We start from the raw sequence: 25,000 nt of genomic DNA on the forward strand, positions 1-25,000 counted from the left end.
CAAAATAAAATAAAAAAAACTGAGTAAAAAAAGCGCTTAGATCTAGCAGGACGAATTATGAGAGATTTAATCTGCACTCCATAGCGAGAAAGCGAGAAACAGGGCCTTTTTGTGAAATGGCAATACTTTCCTGAACGCTTACGAATCTCTGCATTGAAGAAATGTTCTTACTCATGATTAATGCATGATTCAGTTTGTCCGCCACAAAATCCCATCCGCCCTTTCTAACAAGCAAATTACCCGCAAAATCTATAAGAAACCTTAGAGACTGTCCGAAACAGACATAAGGGCCTTAAAAAGAGGCAACAACTATGGCCATAACTAGGATCGATTTCCAGCCGTTTTGGGAGTGCGGTTAACATCCTCCTCCCAACGAAGGGTTGGATCACTGGTCCGTGTCGTTTGTCTGAGATGTAGAACCCGTCGCAATTGTATTTTGTATTCAGCCAATTATATTTTGTGCTTGGCATGCAAGCGACTTTCTGATTGGTGGAAAATACAATTGGCTGGACCACTGGTGGTGGGCGCGGAGGAACGCGGGAGCACAAAACGGCTGGTCAATCGCGGAGGAACGCGGGAGCACAAAACGGCTGGTTAATCAAGCCTAGGCCACAACGAGAGGATAACAAATAGCGGCCATTTTGGAAACGGACATACTCTGAAACTGTCGACTTAAGTGTGTAGCTAGTCTGGTTGATTTTTCTGTTCAAGGCAATTGATTTATCTTTAGTTGATTTTTTTCTTTTAGTTAATTTTGATTCCCTAGTTGATTTTCTTTTTACTGCATGAGTTTTTAGCTACCACAAGGAGGTTCATCATACGATCGACTCGATTTTTTTTTTTACTTATTCTCTGAATTGCAGTTCCACGCATCTACGTAAAAGATGGAAAGACATGGGCAGCAAGGCGCTCTAACACGAGAGGTATTGAATGGTGACAGGACTCTTGATGGTGACATTGTGGTAAGTTGAAGCATCGAGTTGCTCTGCCAATTAAAAAGGCTGCAAATCAAAACAAGTCACATCAGATACACGGCAGATCAAATCAAATAAATTGTTCAGGATTCTTGGCAACATCATTACTTCGGAAGACACGCACAATTTTGGGCCGGTAACGCAGAATATCGTCGGAGTAGTTTACTACGTTGACAATACTTTGTTACAAAAAATACCGAATTAGCCTGAACTGTTAAAAAGTGTTTAGAAACCGATGAGCTCACAGCACACGAGCTTTGCTTTTCCAAAAAGTGGAAAGTAACAGTGACACGTTTAAACGCGGGTGCAAAAACAGCAGGTTTTCAGGTTCACAGAAAAATTAAAATACATCAAAAGCTATGACCATTTGCAATGGTCGTTGATTTTAGATTTCCCTCTTTTTAGTATGGAACGGCTCTGATACGGAGACACTTAAAAAGGCATGACTTTATCAGGTGAGCAAAACTCACAATAGCGTATTCTTTTGATACAAACTGATATGCTTTGCGAATAATCATAAGGAGGCATTCAGGGCAATGACAATAGATACTCATACACATCCTCGTGTACCTTCTTCCCCTCCCCTCTCTCCAGGCAACTATGTCCATTCTCGACATTTTCCTTGCCTTTTTTGGTTATCTTCCTACTTCCACTACCACCTCCTCCCAAGGTCTTTCTCCTCCTCCTTAACCTTTTAATATCTTGCCTCTCCTTCACTTTTCCCTACAATTTTCACGTACTCCCTCTGCTCTTCCTCCTCACCCTCCAGCAACTACTTTACTGGCTTCTCTTCCTTCACCTAGTCCGCATTGGTCCCCTACACTTTTTCCTCTTTTCACTACCTTTACTTAACCACCTGCTTGTGCTCTACTTCATTCTCATTTTTGCTCTCCTCCACCCATTTCTTTTTCTTCTTCCTTTCTACCTTCACCTTCTAATATTCTTCCACCTCCTACTTCTTAGCCTTCTTTTGCAATTATGTAAATTGCCAATTGCGTGGCAGATTGTTTGTGTCAATGTTGTGTTCCACTTGAATTGTCACTTTCAGAACACTTAAGTGGCGTCGTTTTATGAACTGTACCTTAATATCAAGAGTACTTTCACTGTGAACAAAATATTTACATTGTTGCATTCTTCCTCGTTTTCCTCCACCTCTGTTTTTCCTTTTTGTATTGGCCTTCTCCTATTGTTTTTCGTTTCCACCTACTCCTCGTCTTCTTTCTCAGGTGTTTCATCTCTTGCTCCTTCTTTCCTTGTACTTCCCACCCTACGTCCTTTCTTTCACCATTCTTGAAATTCCCTTCCACATTTTTCCCTTACATGCTACCCCTGCAGGTCATTTCTTTAACATCACTCTTAGCTGGCATTCAGTAGATTCATTTAAATTTTCTGAGTGTTTAGTATAGAGGATTTCCCATGACTGAATGACTTTACAGTCTGAGCTGATCAGTCATATGTTGATCACAGAATCAGCAGATCTTACAGACAATTCGGGGGAATTAATTTCTCCTTTGGTTTCAGTACATGTTTTAGTCCATGACCTACCACCTCGCAGTAAAATTAACTTGACATTTCTCTATGCTGGTTAATTGTGTACTATGGGTCAAAAGGTGGCTGAAGACATTTACGTAGTTGATTGATGAGACCAGATTAGAAAACCATTTCCACCTGTTGAGCACGTGCAACATCCTACAGCTTTTAGTGTGGCTCTGTCCTTTTGCATCACGAATTTCATCCCCTCTGTGAGAGACCACCTCATCTCTGAATGAACACTTTCACCTCATCCCATATCAGATTTGTCCACCATCCTAGCCAGACAAAGAAGCCTAACCATCTGCTTGATCTTTTACAGATACCACGATGAACAGTACATCATGTTAAGAGTAAAAGTGAGTACCAAAACATCTTGAGAAAGTGAGAAGAATGTTCCTTTCCTGTAGAAATCACTCTTGATTTGCACTAGCTTATTGTAAAGATTTGTCTTCCTTTTTCATTTTGAGGTTTAAACTGTTTGCTTATTACTCTATCATTAGGAAGAGGCACATGTCAAACGTCATCGTACAGAAAAATGAGATATTTGGCATCTTTCTCAAGGTACACTACGTTTTATACTTCTAAGCACAAATCATCACATCCTTTTCTTTAGTAAACCAACTTACCACAAATGTTATTAAAATATTTGACTGGCAGGAAGCTCACTTCGATATCATTTTTCAATCGTAGCTTGACACTTAAACGATTTAACACAAATATGTGTTCACTTGTGAGTTAACAAAAATGTCCTTTCATTTTCTTATTTGATTCTTGTAGGAAGAAGTAGAGGATCAGGAGAATTTCCATGGACTGGAGATATTATTTTTAAAAAAAGTTTAGAGAAATTTTGAATGCTCAGTGACTTCGTCTTTAATTGAAAGCAAGGATGTGGTCACCTCTGATTGAAAATATAGTTTACTGCTTTTCAACCTAAAATGTTATCACGTTAGCACGTGAAAATCGGTTAGCATTCTGAAATCATGTCCAGTTTCCAGACGAGCGCTTCCAGTCAAAGGCAAGGTCACACAGCATACATAGCAGAGATTATAATAATATTATTATTTAAACGGTTCACAAGTTACTTATTTGTGTTCTAAAGGATGAAATGAAACCAGATATAGATAAAGACACATGTGGGGAAAATACTTGTCATCTGCAAAAGAATCCCACACATCGACCTTCATTCATGCGGGCTCCAGTAACATCGAAGTTAGGAATATAACCTAAGATGTCCGTGTATACATGAGTATCATTTTTAATCTAGTAATTTTAAATAAAAAGAATGCATATCTTCATAAGTCTCCCTTCTTCTTAGGCTACATGTCAAACGAATGACTGGAAATACAGCAGCATATCTATTGCCACACTGAGATCGATAAACGTTCTCTTCTGCGTTTGCTATCACATATGCTCACGCATATGTCGCAACAATTACAACGAATAGTGTGTGGGATCTTTAACGTCCCACAGAGACAATGAACAAGGGCTGTGGGACGGAACCTCCGGCTTATCGTCCTTATCCGAGAAGACTTGAAAGTCTAACCGTTTTCAGATGTAAATACAAAGGCAGCACTTTCTCCTTAGTTATTTAAAGACCCTGAGTGTTGGTCCGGCCGGAGTTGAACTCACTACCTCTCGCGTGACAGCCCGGTGCTCAACCAACTGAGCCACCGGTGCGCGGTGCCAGATAACAAAAGGCTTCGGATACAATGTAGTACCGATCAGAACTCGAAAACTAAACCTAATCTTCCATGTGTGAGAAAATTGCGTAACGTTTGCTGTGACGTGTTGATTGACAGTGTTACACCTACAACGCGACAGGAATTTTATTGAGGTTACTTTACCTTATCATTTATGAACCCTCTGGTTTTTGAGGAGAGCGAGCGACTGTACACAGGCTAGTCTGTTGGATTTTCTGAGATCTCCAATGTTCATTGCAGAGTCGTTTGATTACAAGCGTTTAAGTCTTTACAGTGCCTAACAGGTACTCACCAAAGCCAAATGGAAGAAAACAAGATCATGCAAATCATTTTAACAAGGGTAAAACTATACCGTGATTGCCTGCTGTCAATAAAATTCGAGACTTCCAAAGCCTTGGTCGTTAGTAGGATCCACTGGAGTAACAATGAGCAAGTGGGGAACGACGTTCATCAAAGAAATCATTGGCTAATGATTTCCGTTTGTAGTGGGAGAGAGAACTACATGGCACGCCGCTTATCCAGGGAGGTAAGTTGCAATATTTAATTCTGTTAATTCTACGGATCAGTCTCGACAACTACAAAGTTTAAGAAAACTTAAGCACAAGGCAAATTGAATCAAGTAAACAATCCCACAAACAAACAAACAAATCAGAAAAGGTGGAATAAAGAGAATTGGCTCAGATCTAGGACAACAATTTAAAAGAGATTTCAGTAGCATCACACCGCGAAAAACATGGCCTTTTCATGTAACGACTTCCCGTAGAAGTGATCTCATTAAGGCGTGATTAGAAATGATTTTTTTAATGTGTCCCGTCGGCCCTTTCGACCGTGAAATTTAGAGACAGGAGGCTAGGACTGGATAACAAAATAGACGAAAGTACGGCACTCACAGATTCTCGACGTAACTTCTCCTTGACTTCTTGCCTGACTTTTTAGTCAGCGCATGCAGGTTTATTGGGCATGATACGCCAGTACTGTCTATTTTGTTTCCTTTTTTAAAACTATTTTAGGCTTCCACGCGACTGCTAAAAGATGGAAAGACCGTTTAGGCAGAGAGCTCAAACACCTGAGGCAAACGAAATCATGGTGAGTTGAAGGATCAAGTTGTTACTGATTAGTCGAAAGAAATATCTTCCTCTCTTTCAGGTGTATTATATTTTAAATCGAGTGCTTTGAAACCGATGAGTTCACTGAACGCGCATTTTGTTTTTACTGAGCGGAGAGGGATAAGTGGCACGTTCGAAACCACGAGTACGCAAAAAAAAATCGACGGGGATACGGTGTTCATATGAAACTGTTTGATTTTATTTGTCTTTTTCATGTAGGAAATACGCCGCCAATATGTACATTCCTTAAGAGGAATTCAGTTCTCTTTAGATCATAATAATTTTATACAGTCCCAAGTTACAGGCCACTCTCAAGGGTAAGCGTTTAGGGTACTTTTACTTCGCCAGAATCCTTTCCCAGGCCTATACACAACGTAAGGACTGTCCAAAAGAACTTTCAAAATTAGTCCAAATGAAAAACCACAAGACAATTCCTTATACGTTTCTCTGAAGAAGTGCTAACACTCGAATATTCAGCTTCTTATCTCCCTGCACTATTCAATTTGCATAAATATCGGTTGATACTACCAAATTACCAGGCTCCAAACGCCCATGGACGCAACACCGCAGTTTCTTTAACATTTAACCACATTCGCTATTCATAGAAAAGCTTGGTACTCTTTAATGATTTCATAGTTCAGGATTTTGAAATACAATGGAAAATTACTATCATCGTCATCATCATCATAGGCATCGCCATCATCATTGTCCCATTTTTCTGTAAAAAACGTTTTGAATTTTTAATTGAAAAATGGTTTAACCGAAAAACCACCGCAGTACACCAAGGCATGAAAGGTGTGGTTAAATTAAGGGTATACTCAAAAGAACTCGCTTTGCCTCTACCTATTTTGATTCCTATTTTCTTGAGCTTTTCGTAATAGTAATATTAAGGAAGCCGATACTCCTTCCTTTTTCTTATCTTCACAATGTAATTTGTATTGAAAGATAAGAGGCAATAAACGTGATGCTGCAAACTGCAATCAATAATCAACTTGTTTGAAAGATTCATTTCATTCTAATGCTTTCGTAAACCCTTTAAGTAATAGTTGTGTGATTAAAACCGTACTTACAAATTTCGCCACCAAATGTCTTTCAGATCCAGTGATGTTGACCAGGAATTGAAACGACAGGTAACAGACGAATTGTAAACAAGATCTCCATGGCGTTCTCTAAATAGCCATTAGAAGTAATATATTAAACGGTTTCAGTGCTTTAAATTCAGTAAAACGAATATTCTACCTCTGTAAACCTTGAAAGGACTGACCATTTCAGTGGTTCATTCAATTCCAGAAATTCTCACGTTATATCCCAATAGTTAATTATTCAGACATGGGCATTACTGCTTAAAATACTCTCGAGAGATATAGAGAAGGGTGCCCCAAACAGCTTCCAAAAAAAGGCAAGAGCACCTTCGCCATGCCTTGATCCGACTTTTATCCGAAAAGTAACGATTGTGTACCAGCTGTTCTGTTGAAAGCCTTTTGCAAATGGGTGACCACATGATCAAAGTACCGTTAACGTTAATCGTGGTGAAGTACCACCATCTAATCTGCAGTCAGTGTAATAAGAACTTCAGGATAAGGGCTTTCATTCGATACCTTTCATGAACAACTTTCATAAAGTTACATTTCAACTTTTGTTGGTGAAGGAATGCGCAGCAAACGCAATACAAATCCCATGCCTTCGACCATGATGTACGGAAAAAATAATCGAGTGTAACGTTGAATTTCACTCTAAGCTGCATATTAACCAGTACAGATTATGTTTATGGTGTACAGTTGAATCCGGCTACTTGTATAAAAACGTCTGACGATCCCTGCTGTCCAACGACTAAGGATTAAACGTGCTGTGTCATTTCAAAATGACATACAAATGAGATAGAGGTTTTAGGGTAAGGAAATTCTGGGATTGAAGTATACTAGGATGCACGCGTTTGCACAAGGAATAGGAACACCGTTTCCATTTCCTTCTAAAGCTTATTTATAATTTATATTCATTGATGAAAATGTTTATTTCTGCTAGGAACGATTATCTCGTTACTGAACACCGTAGGAACGCCGTTTTCATTTTCTTGTAAAACGTATTTATAATTTATATTTATTGATTAAAATGTTCATTTCTGCTTGGAACGATTATGTCGTTATTGATGTAAAGTGAAGCATTAACTAATGTCACGAATGCTGGTTGTGAGGTTAATAATGGTGAGTGTGTAGAGTGCAATTTGTTCTGAAATCATGTGTGATTTCAAAATCGAACTCGGATTCGCACTTGTAGATGAAATCACAAGTATGATTTCAGACCAAAAACTGCATGACGCAAAGTTCAATTACCACTTTATTGCATCCCTTTAGAAATCGCACAATTTTATCGCTCAAATACAGCATTTTAGTCAGTACCAATATTTTACTGACCCAGTTGCAAGTTTATAAAAAAAGCGGACACAAAATAGACACTAAAAGTTGGAAACTTCCCTATTGAATGTAGGTCTTCCGCCTGCTTTTTAAAAAGCAAAGTTTTGGGAACAAAATTTGCAAAATTCGCAACACAATGGCTTTCTTTGTCTTTCATTTTCCTGCAATTTGATTGGTTACTTTAAACAAGACTTAAAGGAGAACTGAAGCCAAAATTCAAGCAAGTTTTTGTTATTTATATTTAATTATTATACTATATCAAACAATGCTCGCTATTTTTTCCTCTAAAACAATTTTTTTCACGCCAAAAATCTAAGGTTTTTACTGCTTATTTGGTTCTTGTGCGGCAGCTCGGAAAGCTTGTGTCAGCGGTTCGTATTGAAGTTTATGATGTATGATACGGTGAAGAAAGTAAACAGCTAGAGAGCCTCGTATGCACGTGCGGCGAGGTACAAGGAGAAGAAACAGATTTTGCAAAGGGAAAGACGGCTAGAAGGTCCACAAATAATATTCAACTCCTTTAGGTATTGTGTAAGTTTAATCCATATTCAATTGACAGATCTCACTCGCCCACGTTGGGTGGGGATCGAATGTCGAAAACATAAGCTTATCAGCCAAGTGATTGCAAAACATTCTGCAAATGTACTAAAAATGTCGTGTGTTTCCTCTTTTGGACCGTTAACAGAAAGCATATGTACATTTTGCAGCGTATAAATGTTTTTTTTTCCTCATCCTACACGTTATATTCCGCAGATCCGCTTTGTTTTGCAGTGTAAAGCGAGTTATGATCGAAGTGCTAAGATCGCGCCTAGGTCTCCATGATGCCAGATGTCAGATGATAACAGAGGAAACAAAATTTTGCAATCTGCAATGGACTTTGGTTGACTTTTTATTTTATTTACACAGCATATTTTCGGGTCTTACGTAAGGAACCCGCATAAATGTAGACTCCTCAGCTTTAGTGCATCAATTCAGATCTCTCGGTCTCATCATGGTGTATTGCACGGCCTTCTACTGCAATAACGACTCACGGTTTACTACTGGTATATCAGGTATCATTGTTTTCCAAGTGACCCATCTCATCTATCAGAGAACAGTGATTGGCAAAAATCTCCCGTGCTGATCTCGTCATTTCTAAACACTCGAGATTGTGTTCGGAACATTTCACGCCCGACTGTTACGAGCGTGACTTAAAGGTAGAACTACTCGGCTCCAAACCAAAAGCCATCTTGAAACCACCCCCAAAAAAACCAAGACTATCGTCTGAAAGTGACGCTCTTATCAGAAGAAACGGCACCACCACGTTGTATCATGTTTGGCAATATTGTGGTACCAAATGAAACACGAATTATTGCTGAAAAAGATACAGTCATTATTGAGACGTTATATGTCACCGTGGCAAAAGGGCAAGCCCTGTAAAAACACCCTTTATTTTGTCTTTACTCGGTGATTTTTTATTTCTGAAAAGTAATCAAACGGGCATGATGAAACTTTCTGCAAAGTTTTTAAAAAATTCTGTCTAGTGGATTTAGAGCCACCTTAATTTTGTGATTTTTTTAAGGTAGTTCTGAATCCTCTGAACAGAATTTTTTAAAACTTTGCCGAAAGTTTCATCGCGGTCTTCTAATTAAAAATAATCGGTACCATAACATTGCTATTACGTGATACAGTGTTGTAGCGTTATTCTATCAAAATAGAGTCTTCTAAGTGTTGAAACCCTTACGAACCTTCTTAAAATTTGATTGGCTGTTTTGTTTTAGTGTTCTTTTTTCATTGGCTGGGGAAAGGAGCGATTTAGAGCAAAAAATATTGCGATTCACGAATAAATCGCACTACTCAGAGTCAATCAGATTGTAAGGATCACCGGCGATTTCTAAATGATGCAATTAACTATATAATTGAATTATTTTGTAGAGTTTTCACATCAAGTTGAAGTTCAACTTCCAAAATCTTAAAATTCAACATTTGGGAAGCTAATCGTTTCAAACTGGTTACTTAGAATGAATACTCTTTTCTTCGCGTCTCTAAAATAAGTAATTCGATGTGGTGTACATCAACTTTGTAGGAATAAACCTGGTTGGAACCAAGTCGATGTTTGTAGAAAAAGATAGAAGAGGTATCGTCGGGTGATCACGCCCTCCACTTAAGCTCAAATTTGGTCAGTTCACGACGTTGACTGGTCGAGAACGTCAAATGCACCCCGCACCTGTTGGGCGTGAAGAACCATTATTAAATTAATTATAACTCTCGTTTTCTCCTGGTCCCTTTCATATCAATGTCGTTGTTGCTTTAAGTTCCGTGGTAACTCTAACAACCGCACTGTTGGTTGTATTTTAGACTAGTAAACTACAACTGACAAATCTAAATAACGAAAGATTATCGCCCACTCAATGCGCTAAAAGACAAATAACATTACAAAAACAAAAGAGCACAGACGCTATCGTGCGATCATTTTTGAATGATGGTTGGCATGCAGATAAGCAACATTTTGATTTTTCAAAAACATCATCGTTCGTGACACCCAAGAATGGAATAAAGAAGCTACTGCACCGAAAGAACAGCATGCTTCGGTGGCTGAAGAGCGATTAGCTCGAGGATATAACACTGGTTTGCGGCCGAGCCGTTTTGTAAGCAATGGGAGTATTTGGAGCATAATATGAGAGCCTACACTCCTTCACTCAACACTGAGAATTCGCAAAAATTCCTAATCATCGCTTGAATCGTTTGAATCTCATCGCCAACGGAAAAGCAATATCTTTCTATTACACACCCTTTCTCTCTTAAGGTATTGTTTCTTTTTTGGACCATTCGGGAAATACAAGAGAATGCTGACCGTGTTTTCGGAACTCTTTGCTTGTGTCTAATCGCCATCAACCATTCTACTTCCCATCACAGTGCCCCAGGGGCACCCAACGAATCTGTTCCTCACATTATCTGTTCCCCAGAGGAATCTCGCTGGCTGGCAAAAATACAGGTGTTTCGATTAGCTGGCTGGGAAATTATGTTATTGATGGAGGTTTTGCCTGGGAATTACTGACTTTTTTTAGCATTTCAACCCGAGCTGGCTGTAGAAACTCTGAAGACTGAGGACGACTAAAAAAAAAAACCCTTCCCTCTCCGAGAGAGTAGTCACAAACATACGACGGCTGGTCAGAGTGATTGCGCTTTCGGAAAAAACCTGTTTTGTCCCGGTTTTGTCGCTTTTGTTCGGTCGTTTTGGATCGAGGGATTTGAAAGCGCGCGGAATTCCTGGCTGGGAAACCAACCAATTTTATCTAGCTGGCTGGGAAATTTCTCGCGTGTCTTGCTGGGAAAAAGGAACAGATAATGTTTTCCCAGCAACACTGAAAAACACCTGAAAATGCCTTAATAACATTTATTTTCATTAACTGGGGTATAATGATACATTTTACAACAAATTGGTCGTTGGGTGCCCCTGGTGCCCTGCTTGCAGGATTCCGGAACAGTTATGAACGCGGAATGCTTCCAACGAAACGTGGTGTTTTAATAACACGTTTTCAGCGAATGGGAAAAAAGAAACAGAAACTACTCATATCACTGCAAAGCAAGACTTATGAGAGAATGGAAAAAAGCAATGAAATTTGAAGTAATGTATCAGCTTTGAACGGTTGACCGACTTCAGCTACTCTCCAGGTGTACGGAACCAATCGGCAAGCAGGATTCCGAAAGAAACCACGAGGGAAACTTAATATTTATTACCGGAATACCTGTTCCAACAAAGTCCTGAATGCCGGTATTAAGCTTGGGGGCTTAGGGAAGACCGTGGAAATAGACGAGTCGAAGTTTGGTGCCAAGAGAAAGTATAAGAGAGGGAGAGTATCGGAAGGTCCGTGGGTATTTGGCGTGGTGGAGCGAGGATCGCAGAAGGTGCTGCTTTTCCGCGTTCCCGACCGAACTAGAGAGACCCTTGTTCATCGTCTCATCACTACACATATCCAACCTGGAACTGTCATCTACTCAGATCAATTCACTCCGTACATACCACTCAACCAGCTAGGATATATCCATGTATCAGTAAATCATTCCAAGAACTTTGTTGACCCCGACAGTGGTGCACACACCAATACCATCGAAGGCGTGTGGGCTTTGGTCAAGAAGAAGTTGAAGTGGATGTGTGGTACGCTGTATGAATACATACCCAGCTACTTGGATGAGTTCACCTGGTTTCGGAACTTCGGAAAAGACCAAGCATTTGAGCAGTTGCTGAAAGACATCGCTGAACAGTTTCCACTGCAGTAAAATTGAAATTACAAACGGCTCCTTTAGGAGCCACCACATATTAAAAGTCCTTTATAATGCACGAAAAATAAGCATGTTGGTCGACTTGCAAATTAACTCCCCGCTTTGGTAGCCGACCCTTGCCAAAACATCGAGCAGACCTAGGTACTAGTGTTTCATTTTAAAAATGGCGGCTATTTGCCAGTGGTGTTTTCGTCGTTCCTTATGGAGTTGTTCTTGCTTCCAACTGAAAGAACTAACAAAATTATAAAGAGTAAGTATTTAGACCAACGTGACGGTAGTGTTTAGACCAACGTGTCGGTAGTGTCGGCCAACGCGTCGGTAGTGTGTCGGCCAACGCGTCAGTAGTGTGTCGGCCGACGTGTCGGTAGTGTGTTGGCCGACGTGTCGGTCGTGTGTCGGTGGTGTGTCGGCCGACGCGTTGGCCGACGTGTTGGCCGACGCGTTGGCCGACGTGTTGGCCGACGCGTTGGTGGGATCGGATTCTTAAATTTTACCGAAAGGGTTACCCATTCTTCTTATCACATCTGCTAAGTTGTTTGCTTGTTTTTTAAACGCCTTTTGTGCACTCAGTCCCATCTCATGATTTGGACGGTCAACAAACTCTTCGCTCTCTAGTAGATATTGACCCTCGAATTGGTGCGAAATTCTTGTTGTCTCAGGGCCCGAAAGCATCCAGCGTCTGAAAACAAAACAAAGAAAACTATATTAAGAATTTCCATTCTTGTTAAAAATTATGCTACCTTTTATAAATGGCCTGTGATTTTGTGATTTCAAAAGATAATGATAACTCTAACATTCTTTATGTATAAATATAAAGCAGAATTTGTTTTTGTTTAAGCAGTATTAAATGAACTATTTCCTATATCCACCTGAAGGCTACAGGATTCTCTGTAAGACAGCCTGCGTCACCTGCACTCTTGACCATCTTGTCCTCTTGTTCATGGGCCTGGTCAAAAGGTATGACTGAGAACCTATTCCCTGTCTTGGACAACACCCAGTGGCCTTCACTCTGGAACTGACGTGCAATGCTATTTGGAAAGGACTTCATGTCACGAATGTGAATAGGGGTCCACCGTGCGTAGTTCACATGGTCAAGGGCAAAAAATAAAGGTGTGAGCTCTTCCAGGGCTTCCACGTACAAGTTGAAGTTGCGCTGTCGTTGTGCGCGAATGAGAAGCAACACCAGTGTTTCGTACTCGGTGATGGAATCCCAGAAGCAAAACGTTGGGCTTCTCCGCTTCCTCTCTTCTATCCATGTAGATATCGATGTCTCCCCTGAGCATTGCGAAAATGCCTCTCTTGTTAACTTGTGAAGTGCTAGAACAGTGACCTGATGGGCATGTCTGAAAGTAAATGGTATTGCTTTTCTCAAATTAGCTATTATAATTGACCTAATCAAATGAAGATTTCTTTTAAATGTAATAGCCTAATTTCAATATTTTAAAATTCAACAATAGACATCACTAAGAGGTTCTGGGGAATAAACCCCACAAACTCTATAGTGTATTCCCCAGAGCCTCGTGCCGAGGTCTGAATTTTAAAATATCGAAATTGGTCTATTATGGTGCACTTCAAGATTAATGTTTATCGGTAGAAATAGTAAATTCCTCCTGAAACTTTGCGCAAAATGAAATGACAGCCAGAAAAGCTTTACTGACTTAGTCGCAAACACTGTACATATCAATCTTTCTTATGACCAGCCTAAAAGGAGGAATATAGTGTCAAAAGTTACGTTTATTATTTGTATTTCCTTCCTACCTTGTTCTTGTTAAATGCGTTGCTTTTAAAAAGGAATCCGCCACACCAGACGAGGCTACTTCAGCTTCACTCAAAGCGGTAGTCCAACCAGATCCATCCAGCAAATCACCAAGCACACTCCATTGGGCCATTTCGATGTACAGGCCACCCAACATGACGACATATGCTTGCTCTCCATGGAGGCGGGCCATTTCCACTGAACCATTTTAGCTAAAGCAAAAAGAGGCTGGTCAACAGTGATGACAGGGATCTGATTTGGGTTGAGAAAGGTTATAGCTTGCCGCAGGACAACTCATAGAACAGGGGAAGTAGCGCAGCCAAGGCAGGTGGGTCCTCTTCCCTCTGGGTTGAAGCGTAATAAGCTGCCCAAGTCACTGTCTCACTAGAGGAAACAGATCCTTCGTCTAACTTTCCTAGAGGATACTCCACCCACCGTTCTTCCCTTTGCTTCTCTACAGCCATACAACTTTCCGGTTCTTTCATTAGAGAAACTGGGACGACTGCTTTACTAGTGTCTAGCTCTACAGGGTGAACTGTAGCGTATTCCTCTGGCAGGGCGTGTCCTGTTCCTTTTGGAGGTAGGGTCACTGGGGGTCTTTCTTCGACAGGATTATTTACCGTTGGTAACTGTAACATGCTAATGCCAGTGCCATGAAACGAAGAGGCTGCCGTTATAGAAGTGGGATTATGGTCTATGTTGTCAAGAGCTCCAAAAGTAAAAGCTCCTTTTCTCAAGCAAGCAGGTGCCACACAGCCATCCATTCCAAAGCGCTCACTAATTGAGGTAGCAAGCATGTGCTCTAACTCCACGATCCTTTGGTAAGACACCGAGATCCCCATCTGATAAAGCTTTGTTATGAGTGTTTTACTTCTCGTCAATGCGTGCACATTTAAACCAATGTACAAAGGAAGAGGTGGCTCTCGAGCTTTAGTATGGCGTGTTTGACCGGTTTTTTACTTTGCGGTAGATCGTTCTTTGGCATTAAAAAAGATTGTGTGGCACACTGTTAAACATGGTTGTGATTCTTGTGCTTCAGTGTTCTCAATGTTTACTCCAGTTAGTATCATTGACACCAATGGTTTTACACTAGCAGGGACTGTGCTTTCTTGGCAGTCTTTCGCAAAACTTTCAGGAAATGTAAAGCCTTTATGGCTAAACATGTCTTTGCGAACAATTTCTGCAGCCTAAGCTTAAATCAGAGCATTCTCTGAGAAATCCCTTTGCTGTACCGCATCTTTGATCATGCCCTGGATTGCTTTCTTGAATATTATGACAACGTTGTTGCCATCATTTTGCTCTTTAGCATCTGGAAAGTTTTCTAATAAGGAGGTTTTAAGCCTAGTTTTATTTACAGTTTTGTGAATTCCCAAGGTTCCAAGACGACTTGAATGCAACTTAGAAGGTAGAAACATCAACTTATCGTTTTCAACAGAAGTCTTGATATATTCAACCAACTCAATAAAGGCCTGGGACTCCTTTATTTCCTCTTCATCTTCTTCACATGATTCTTGTCGTTTTCTCGATGTGTGACGTCTGTAACGATTTCGAAGGTCTGTCAAACATTTGAGGTGATATTTAGCTTCGGCTGCTATGAGATCAACTCCGGAAATTCTAGATAAAAGCGTGCTGTCCTGAAGTTCTGTTATCATCAGGCGGAGCTTCTCATCAGTGGCGAATGTGGAGATTCGTGAAGTTGGCCACCCTGACCACACAATATACAGTCTTCTTTAACTCTCAAAAGAAGAAGATCAATAATTTCTGGGTTGGTTTTCATCTGGACGTCAAGAAGCTTATTTTCTTACTATGGAAAAATTGTTTTCCGTCGTGGGTCATCGACAAGATTATTCACAGGTATCTTTCTAAGAAAATGAATCCTTCTCTGACTGGGCGGGACGCCTCATCCAACTGCGGGAAAACTTCTACGCACTTCTATAAACTCCCTTATGTTGGCCGGTTTTCTGAAATCGCCCAGACTAAGTTAAGACAACTACTCAAACATTATTGTAAAGCTGATTTAGATGTTAAGTTGGTCTTTAGTACGTTTAAACTTAGAAACATGTTCAGCGTGAAAGATTCAGTACCGCAAGGTCTACGTTCGCGTGTTGTTTATAAATTCTCGTGTGCTGGCTGTAATGCCAGCTACATTGGCGAGACCACTCGCCACCTTTGTACAGGTGCTCGTGAGCATCTCTTGTCGGACAAGTCTTCGCATGTTTACAGACACCTGCAGTCATCTAAGGCCTGTCATAACTCCTGTAATACAGAATGTTTCACGATCTTAGATTCTGCCGCCTCAAAATTCCAAATTAAGATCAAAGAGGCATTGCACATTAAGTGGGAAAATCCCATTCTTCATCAGCAGTTGAGGCATTTAGATCTGTCTCTTTCTTTTTAATGACGTTGTTCTTTTGTCTTTTATTTTATTGCTATGTGCGCTATATTTGTTTGCTGCGCATTTCATACTTCATATTCAAATTGTACGCAAGTTCTGACACGTAATTTTGTAACGTACCTTAATATAAATTCAAGTGTACAACCGTTAAAAAAGCTTATTTGCAACTGAAGATGACTTGAGTATGTCGAAACATGTATTGTAAATTGAAAACTGTCGTTTCTTTTTTGAGAGTTATTGTTACTCTGCTATCTTTACTACAGTCTACTTTATTGTGAGAAGACAACCTTCGTGTTTTAGAAGCTCGCATTTCCTCATCTTCTTTCAGTGCTTGTTCTCGTTTCCGAGCTAACCTCTCCTTTGCTTTATTCAGCTTTGATGTACTGAATTGCAGATGGCACGATTTGTGCCACGAAGCTTCATTCTCAATCAAACCTTCTGCCTCTATGTCGAGAGGCATAGAAACAGTGATTGGTAGAGCTTCCAACACGTTAAATTAAAAGACATTGCATAGAAAGGAAGTGTAAACAGGCTTGGGGTCTGCCCTATCTCCACTTGTCCTTAATGGACACCTTAGCTCTTCTGATGTTGATTTCTGGCATATAATACGACTCCAAGAAAGGCATGGGTGCCGGCATCTTGGAAGTGACTTATGAAAGAGTGGAACTGGGTACCAGTGTTTTAAGGCAATGTCTAAAATAGCTTATTTGATTAACTAATACGCTATTTTCCCGATTGGATTGATAAATAAAGGACTGAAATTGTTATTAAAACTAACGAGAATGGAATTCTGCGTAATTTAAGGCATAAATAGTATTTTATTTTTAAATGCCACAGTGACCCCAGTAGGTGAACTTTCCGAAAATTTGATCCTCTTAAAACTCGCTTCATATGCATTTCTGTGTTGGGCACCCCCTCTAATATTTATGGCACTGCCGTTAGCTCTAACTGTGCAAAGTTTGGTACTTTTATCAACTCTGTAACGATCCTCAAGCTAAGAGACCTGACTATAAGTGAGAAGCCTAGGTGTTTGGAAAATTTCTTCAAACAATATTACGTTTTATACTGTTCGGGCCAGGACCTGCTGTGGAAGAGCATCACGACCCTCTGTGAGACTAGACTTGTAATTTGACCACCCTACTGAGGACATTTGTCGTGTTAATATTATGGAGTACCAGAACATGTGCTTTTCGCTCGAAGAATTGTAGTCATTATGCGAAGCCTGTACTAGCAGTTTTGTCAGATCATTAAAGTTATTGTTTAACCGTTGTCAAGAGCAAAGGTTATTTCGTAGCCTGAACAGAACATATACATAGCAAGTGGGTTTTCACGGCAATATCTTACCTTATCTTTTTTTAAGGCATGCGAGGGAAAGATCACTCCTAGGGGGTGCTCTTTGATTCTCTCGCAAATCTCGTTAGCATAAAGATGAAAGCAGGAAAACGATTACAAATTTGGGTGGACGAACAAAGAGTATTATGGTATTTTCCGCTTCAGCCAGTAGGTACTCGATTAAAACACTAATGGCTATCCGTCAAACTGACATTGGACATTTCCTTACAATTACACGACCCAATATCCCATCTTAATATGACAAGCTTATCGCTGTAAAAAGAATGAAAACAGGCAGAATTAGAGCTTTAGTTCAACAAGAACATGATAGCGTCTCTAAGCAAAGCCGCGCTGATTTACAGTATTTAGGTCAAAACCACTTTGAAGACGGTTAGCTTTTACTTGTTTTGCTGGGTACTCTAAAAAATTCGATTTTCCAGGAGCTTGTCCCGTTAGTCTAGTGGATATTGGAATATGCATACTATCCGGGTTCAACTCTTTGGCTCGCCTGATCTGAATGTTCTCTGCGCATTGAAATGTTTGTTTCTTTGAAGTAGATTTGAAGTCTGAAGTAGATTGTACGTCGTGTAAGTTGAATAAAAAGGGAAATGTCACTTTGAGGGGTTACCATGAGTGTTGACAAAGGTACTCCTGGTAACTTCTACAATGAAAGAAGCAGGCCAGGGGATCGAGCTCGAATGCGGCTTATTTTTCATCATTCTCTGAGCTGCGCAGTCCGGAAACGAAACGCTACTTACTCTTGTCTCCTTTCCACAGAAACGAAACGTATCTATTTTGACTTCAGGATAAACTATTTACACAATGTGGTGTAGTGGCCAAACAAACTAGAGTCATTACAGTTGAGCCCACGTCTCAGTGGTTTCAGAGGGCGCGAAAAGAAGCCTTTCGGGTCAAAACAAGACTTCGCATCGAAGGACTGTGTAATTTCTTGATTCTCGACTGTTTTGTTCGCTTTTTTTCGAGTAATTTGAGATTTTATCGTGTAAAGTATGGGAAGGCACTGTATAGCATATGGATATGTTTGTAGGCGACGAGGTAGTGTTATGTTCGTAACCCAAGTCAACCCATGGAGTCATAGAGCAAAGGATGATAGTTCAATAAGCTCAGTTTATTTCGGAAATTGCTGTAGCAATAAAAAGCTTGAACTCTTCGATTTGAAACAGGAACGTGAATGTCTTAAGCCGTGTAGCTAATTGTTCTTGCGTATTCTTCCATTTTCTAACGTGGTTCGAGCCGCAATCTTGGGAAAAAGTAGTTGAGACATTCCTGAAGGTTAGTCCGTTAGACAATAACTAAAATAAAAGCCCTAAAAGACCCCCTCCCCTCTCTCCACCCAAAGCAAAGTTGTTTGTGAGAAGGGCAAATAACCGGGGTATTAAACAACATTCTTTTAGAGGGGGAAGGGGGGTTCGTAAATGGCAGATTTATGTCATTGAAAGGAATTTGTCATATGAAGTTTTCACATGGAGAGATAAACAGAAAGTGTCTCCACAATTTTGTCCAGGATTGTAACTTGAACATACAATAAACAGAAAACTACCACATTCACATTCTAAAATGTAATCTAAGGCTAATGACGCGATAAAGGAAACTCGAATAAAGAACAACTAAAAGGCACTTTCACCAAACGATGAAACAAAAATATTATTCTACACAAAACTGGAAATTCTGAACTTACTTTAATCTCCGAGGTGTCAATGATTTCTTAAATTTGCCTTCCAGATGATAAAAGGAGTGAGTCGTGCTGTGAGGGCTAGATATAATTAAGTTACTTTTAGAGGAAAACAACTAATTATTTGAATAGAGCATGCAAGAAAAGTGAGACTAAGGAACCACAAAATTAGAAATTTATGAGTCACGAAAGCGTGTGAAAAACTAACAGCAGTGTTAACCGAAGTAATGATTCTGGAATACTCGCTCACACTCAATGCGTCTGTTGTTCAATATGCTTCGTTCGTCACAAACTTCCAACTAGTATGCACGTGTTTTCCCCGTGCGGTCCTGATTTTTGCAATTACTCCCACTATTGTATTATGGTGGCGGCATCCTTTCAAAAACGAGGCGTATAACATAGAAATTAAGTGAACGGTATCATCTGGAATAATTTTTTTCAAGAGCGACTCGTTTGATTGGCCGCCGGTTTCTATACTGCAGACACGTAATTTCCTTAGCTTCCGATAAACATTTGTTGTGTTCGTGGACTGTAGAGATGGGGCGTCCAAGACGAATCCTGCATCAAGATGAACTATTCAATTGATTCAGTCTCAAAAGACGCAGTAAATTCCAAACTCCTACAAAAGAAATTTGTGGTGCATTTTTCGAGTTTCCAGTCGGAAAACGAGTTGAATTGCTCCGTTTTATTTTTTCCGTGTCGGAAAAAGCCTTTCCTATCACTCCCCTGCGAAGTAGTGTCTTTGTGCGTAAGGTCTTATGCGCGTATTTTTGGTAGGTTTCAGGGGGTAGTAGCAAATGTGTTGTTTTTTTCAAAAAAAGTTTTGGCTGGAAAAGGTTTCTGTGAGATTTTTCTGTCTTTGTGGATTGATGCATGGTGTTCGAAATGATTCGGACTTAACTAATTTACATATGTGGGTTGATATTTGAAATCCGAGTTAAGAATTTTTAGCCATTTTGTATTTCAAGTGTTCTTTCTTGCAAATGATTAGTAGGTAGCCACAGTTTTGTTTGGTCATTCTAGTGTAAAATGAAGTTTATTTGGGAAGCTACTGCGCATTTAGGTGAATTTTTGCGTTATTGATCAAATTTAATTTAGGCAACAAGAAACTATTTCAAAAAGGAGCTATTTAAAAAAGAAAATAGTGTTTCGTTTCCGGAATGGTAAGGGCGGGAGAAAAGAGAAAATATGTTGATTCGCCTCACTCTATTTGTCACATTTCGAATTACCACTCAATATGTTTACATTACCAATCAGCATGGAAAGCGACAGCTTTGGATTTTTTAACAGTCTGTCGCTTCAGTAAAACCCAAAATCATTCAGGTAGCCAAAGCCTTTTATTTGTGATCCATTTCCTTGCTTTTGTGTTCGTCACGTTTATATCTTGCCATACCTCAGGTTAACGTGTTCATGAATTTGCTTTTGCATCTCGAAGATGTTATTGCAGTTGAAACCACGTTTCAGCAGTGTCCGTTTCAGAGCGCGCGGAAGCTCCACGGAGGCGAGACTTTCAGGTCAACATTCCATTAGATTGAGAGAAGAGTAAAAGATTTAGCGCGTGAAATGCAAATTTCAAATGCGTTTTTCTCAGAAGAAGAGAAACAACAGTTGTTGAATGGAAGGTGCCCTCGATAGTTTCGCACATTTGGGATTGCTCAGAAATTCTAATTACGGTGATCGGTCGTTTTATAGGTAATGGGTGCATTTTCTCAAAATAACGTTTCAGCTCCTTGAAGATTTTGTTAACTTGGACACTCTTTGCAAGTGCAATGAGGTGGAGCGCAGCATGTAAGCGTAAAGAGAGTTCATAATAGTAATATTCAAAAACTCATTAATAATTCGTGAGCCTGGCAGCCTATCAAAACATCGATAAAACACGTGTATGAGCTTTATCCTGATAAAACACTCCTCGTCAGTATTCTTTATATAAAGAATACTAATAAGGCATAGCATGTTTTTCTTGTATGCTAATATTCACCTCTCACAATTTGAACCATTGTGGAATGTTTTTCAAGCCGTTCAAAAACCTCGCAGCACGCGTTTTATCGGGTCTAAAAACACTCAGCTACGCCTCGTGTTTTTGAACCCGATAAAACACTCCTGCTCGTTTTTTAAACATTACACAATAACAATATCTCGCCTTGTAGCATACGCAGACCGTGCGTTTAGTGTTGTTGCACTTTAACTGTGGAACGACCTACCTTTATCCTAAAGAAATAGCTTTAATATTGAAAGATTTAAGAAAGGTCTCAAAATCTATTTATTTAATCGGTTCTTAGTAACTACATTTAATTGACTTTTTATCATTTTTATAGATTTTAGTCGATAAATTATATTTATTGTTATTCATTCTAATCGTGATATTGTATGTAGGTTCTATATCTTCTTAGAAATTGGTAATGCGCCGTGAACCTGGGATATGTGCGCTATGTAAGTTATATTCTCTTGCAATAGACACATGGCACTCGATCTAAGTGGTCTTAACTTGATGACTTCAGACAGGTATGGATGCGCTAAGCCACAAACAGGAGAAATTTTAAGTTAACTCTGCAGACTACAGGAAGCTAGTGCAACTGAATCAATGTAGGAGTAATGTGATTTGACTTTTTCATGTGCAATAATATCCTGGCTGAAGAGTTTTGAAATGTTGGAGTCTACTAAGAACATACTTCGGAAGGCCGTAGTACAAGGATTTGCAACTTTGAGGTTATGAGAGCATGAATCACATTCTAAGCAGCAGAATCTGTTGGAAACCTCCTAATCCTGTAGATATTCCTTATATCAAAGAACGAGGATTTGCAGACTTGCTTGATTTGGTCTTCACAGCATAAGTACTGTTATGCTGAGTTAGAATGTTTGAAAAGGCTTAAGGGAAAATCAGTCAAACGAGAAGCAAATGACAATGAGCAAGACCACAAGACGGGAGGGTGCGAAATGTTATGCAAATAGCAATGGATCAAAGCTCATTCGGGGTTTCACAATTACCAGTCATGCGTCTTTATTATACGACTAGCGTCTTTATTATACGAATAGCCTACTTCTATATGCTGAATTATCTATCAAAATATTGTCCTGAAAGTGTGATATGTGCAATATCGGTCAGAGCCTTTGACCCACCCTCCGGTAGAGCAATATTTTTGGCATTAATGCAAACGCTTTTCTTGATGTTACTGAGTTATAATAATATTCTTAATTAAGGGGCTAATGCACTCACGGAAAAAATAGTTTAGGCTCCGCCTTATGACTATTCGTATCTAAGGGTAATGAAAATGAAATATGCTGATGTGTCATGTCAAAGCAGTGAAAAAGTACAGAAGTATGATTTCACATCTCAACATCTCAGCAGTGAAAACGTACAGAAGTATGATTTCACATCTCAACATCTCAACGCACGTTACTTTGGACAACGGATGACGAAAGGCTTCGAATATGTTGTACTGTTCAGAACTCAAAAGCGCAACATCTTTTATATGTGATCAAATCGCGTAACGTTCACTCCTTCATGTTTAACGACGCTCGTGAATTTTAATGGTCACTCTGCCATAATCCTTTATCAACCACACTCTTTGGTTTGCTCGATTGCCTGGGATCCTTCTTGTCTGCTACAGAGCTTGATTACTGCAGTGCATCACCAAAGGCCAAATGGAAGAGAAAAAGCTGAAGCCAATCGTTTCAACATCGGAAACTCTATACAGTGAATGCTTGCTGTCAATAAGATTCGGGACTAATGAAGCCTTGGCCAGTAGTATGACATCAAGACTTTCAGGAATTTAACCACTGGACTTATATATGGCAATGATTTTTGTTTGCAATGGGAGAGAGAGAATTATACAGTAGCATGTCATTTACCCAGGGAGGTAAGTTTTTATATCGAGTTGTAAAGACTGATCATGAGTCAGTCAGGACAACTAAAAAAATTTTAAGTAAATTTAGCCACGAGGTACTCAGGTAAACAACTCCCCAAACAAAATGAATTTAAAAAACTGAGCAAAAAGAGCGCGTAAATCTAGCAGAACGAATTATGAGAGATTTGATCTGCACCCTATAGCGAGAAACAGGGCCTTACATTCCTCAAGGAATCTCTGAGGAAATGTTCTTGTTAATCAACGTATAATTCAGTTTGGCCGCCACAAAAACCCATCCGCCCTTTCGAACAAGCAAATTACAGGCAAAACCCATATGGAACCTTAGATACTGGCCAAAACAGACAGAAAGGACACAACAGAACTTAATTAGTATGCACCGTACTCCATTAAGGCCGAAATTTTAATATTCTTTTCTTTTATTTAAATAAGCCCTTGTTGCCCCGCTTTTAAGTTCAAAATATATGTACGTCCATGGTAGGGAAGGGATTAAAAATATATTTTACCTTAAAACGAGGCAACTGTGGCGAAAAGGAAAGTATGCCGAAATAGCGGCCATTTTGAAAACAAAAGAACTCTGAAAGTGTGTAATCCGTTTGATTTTTCTGTTCAAAGCATTGATTTATCTTTAGGTGATGAAACAACGTGATTATTTTTAACTCATTTCATTGCAGTTCTACGCGACCAAGTAAAAGATGGAAAGACATAGGCAGCAAGCCGCTCTAACACGAGAGGTACTGGATGAAATTGTGGTGAGTGGTGACAATATTTTGTTACAAAAAATACCGAATCACTTTCTGCCTTTCAGGTGTACCTGATTGTTTAGAAACCGATGAGGTAAAGGTAAAAATAGGTAAAAGGGTCACTTTATGTAAAGTCGGCATTTTGTTCAGCTACGACACTGGTATCAATGGAAGCCGACGGTGCACCCTTTATTCCCCTCCCACTGTCAGTGCTCCATTTTACGGGTATTTGAAGGTATAGCTACACGGATCAGAGGAAAGTCGAAACAGACGTTGAAGTCACCGAGGATCAAACTGGGGACCTCTTGCTCCGAAAGCTGCGCGCTACTAACCAACTGAGCTGCGCCTGAGCTCACAACACACGCCCTTTGCTTTTACAAAAAGTGGAAAGTAACAGTGATACGTTTACACTCGGATGCAAAAACAAAAACACATTTACTTCAAACAACGTACTTTTAAAAGTCAAGTAGACTATTGCACGACTAATAACACAACGCGAAAATGTATTTTTAAGGACAGTTAAACTCACTGAAACCAGCTGAAAGATTTTAATTTTAAAATAAACACCCCTCGTACAAAAACCCTTGCTTGACTGCGCGCTCAAGGATACGGTGTTCTTAATATTCAATATTCAGTTGAAATGTTATGTACGTTTTCCGTTTAGGAAATACTCCGCGAATACCTACTTTCCTCAAGAGGGAGTCAGCATTCATCAGAGATTTCCATGCAGTCCCAAGCGACCGGTCACTCTTCGTCTCAAGGGTAAGCACTTAAGGTAGTCTCGCCAATCCTCCAATCTACACACAGGCACTAAAAAAGGACTTGTTGACAATGATGTTTCACATTTTGTAGATTTTTACTCCAATTGTGACTATTATTCTTTAAGACATTGTGATCATCTGATGTTAAAAAAATATATGCAAGGACTAATACCCTGAAATATTCTTGTTTCCATCGAATAGTAGATTCATGGAATATTTTGCCTGTGGACATTCGTACTACATATTGTATTGGGAAATTAAAATTTAAAATGCAGAAATTTCTTATGGGCAAATCATGATTTTACTGTACTGAATTAGTTGGTTTTTTTAAAAATAATAATAATAATAATAATAATAATAATTATTATTATTATTATTATTATTATTATTATTATTATTATTATTATTATTATTGTTATTATTATTATTATTACTTCCCTGAGAAATTTGAGCATGAGGAACGTTCAAGG

General features: G+C 39.5%; 1 protein-coding gene and 2 long non-coding RNA genes across 10 annotated transcripts in view; 1 reads left to right on the forward strand and 2 right to left on the reverse strand.

The window, feature by feature from the left end:
* LOC137992759 (uncharacterized) overlaps positions 1-7,378 on the forward strand; it is an 8,472-nt gene extending 1,094 nt beyond the window's left edge. The window contains exons 2-9 of one of the 6 annotated variants that reach the window (XR_011121744.1): positions 864-962; positions 1,380-1,429; positions 2,827-2,863; positions 3,008-3,068; positions 3,285-4,733; positions 5,218-5,293; positions 5,533-5,630; positions 6,410-7,378. This is a non-coding gene — a long non-coding RNA (uncharacterized lncRNA). Of the gene's footprint in view, positions 712-863; positions 963-1,379; positions 1,430-2,826; positions 2,864-3,007; positions 3,069-3,284; positions 5,294-5,532; positions 5,631-6,409 lie in introns of all 6 variants that reach the window. The other 5 variants (XR_011121746.1, XR_011121741.1, XR_011121742.1 and 2 more) reach the window with 5 other exon arrangements.
* LOC137992808 (uncharacterized) overlaps positions 1-25,000 on the reverse strand; it is a 53,261-nt gene that overhangs the window by 10,025 nt on the left and 18,236 nt on the right. For 2 of the 3 annotated variants that reach the window (XR_011121748.1, XR_011121749.1), the window contains one exon: positions 24,456-24,579. This is a non-coding gene — a long non-coding RNA (uncharacterized lncRNA). Of the gene's footprint in view, positions 1-24,455 lie in introns of all 3 variants that reach the window. The other variant, XR_011121747.1, reaches the window with a different exon arrangement.
* Positions 11,265-13,947, reverse strand: LOC137992787 (uncharacterized). Its single transcript, XM_068838306.1, has 3 exons — positions 13,746-13,947; positions 12,857-13,330; positions 11,265-12,666 (listed from the first exon to the last, which is right to left on the reverse strand). Exons 1-3 carry the CDS (start codon positions 13,934-13,936, stop codon positions 12,471-12,473), a joined length of 861 nt encoding a protein of 286 aa, XP_068694407.1. The 5' UTR covers positions 13,937-13,947; the 3' UTR covers positions 11,265-12,470.

This window comes from Montipora foliosa, chromosome 1, assembly GCF_036669935.1.
Source record: "Montipora foliosa isolate CH-2021 chromosome 1, ASM3666993v2, whole genome shotgun sequence".
Taxonomy (NCBI): domain Eukaryota; kingdom Metazoa; phylum Cnidaria; class Anthozoa; order Scleractinia; family Acroporidae; genus Montipora; species Montipora foliosa.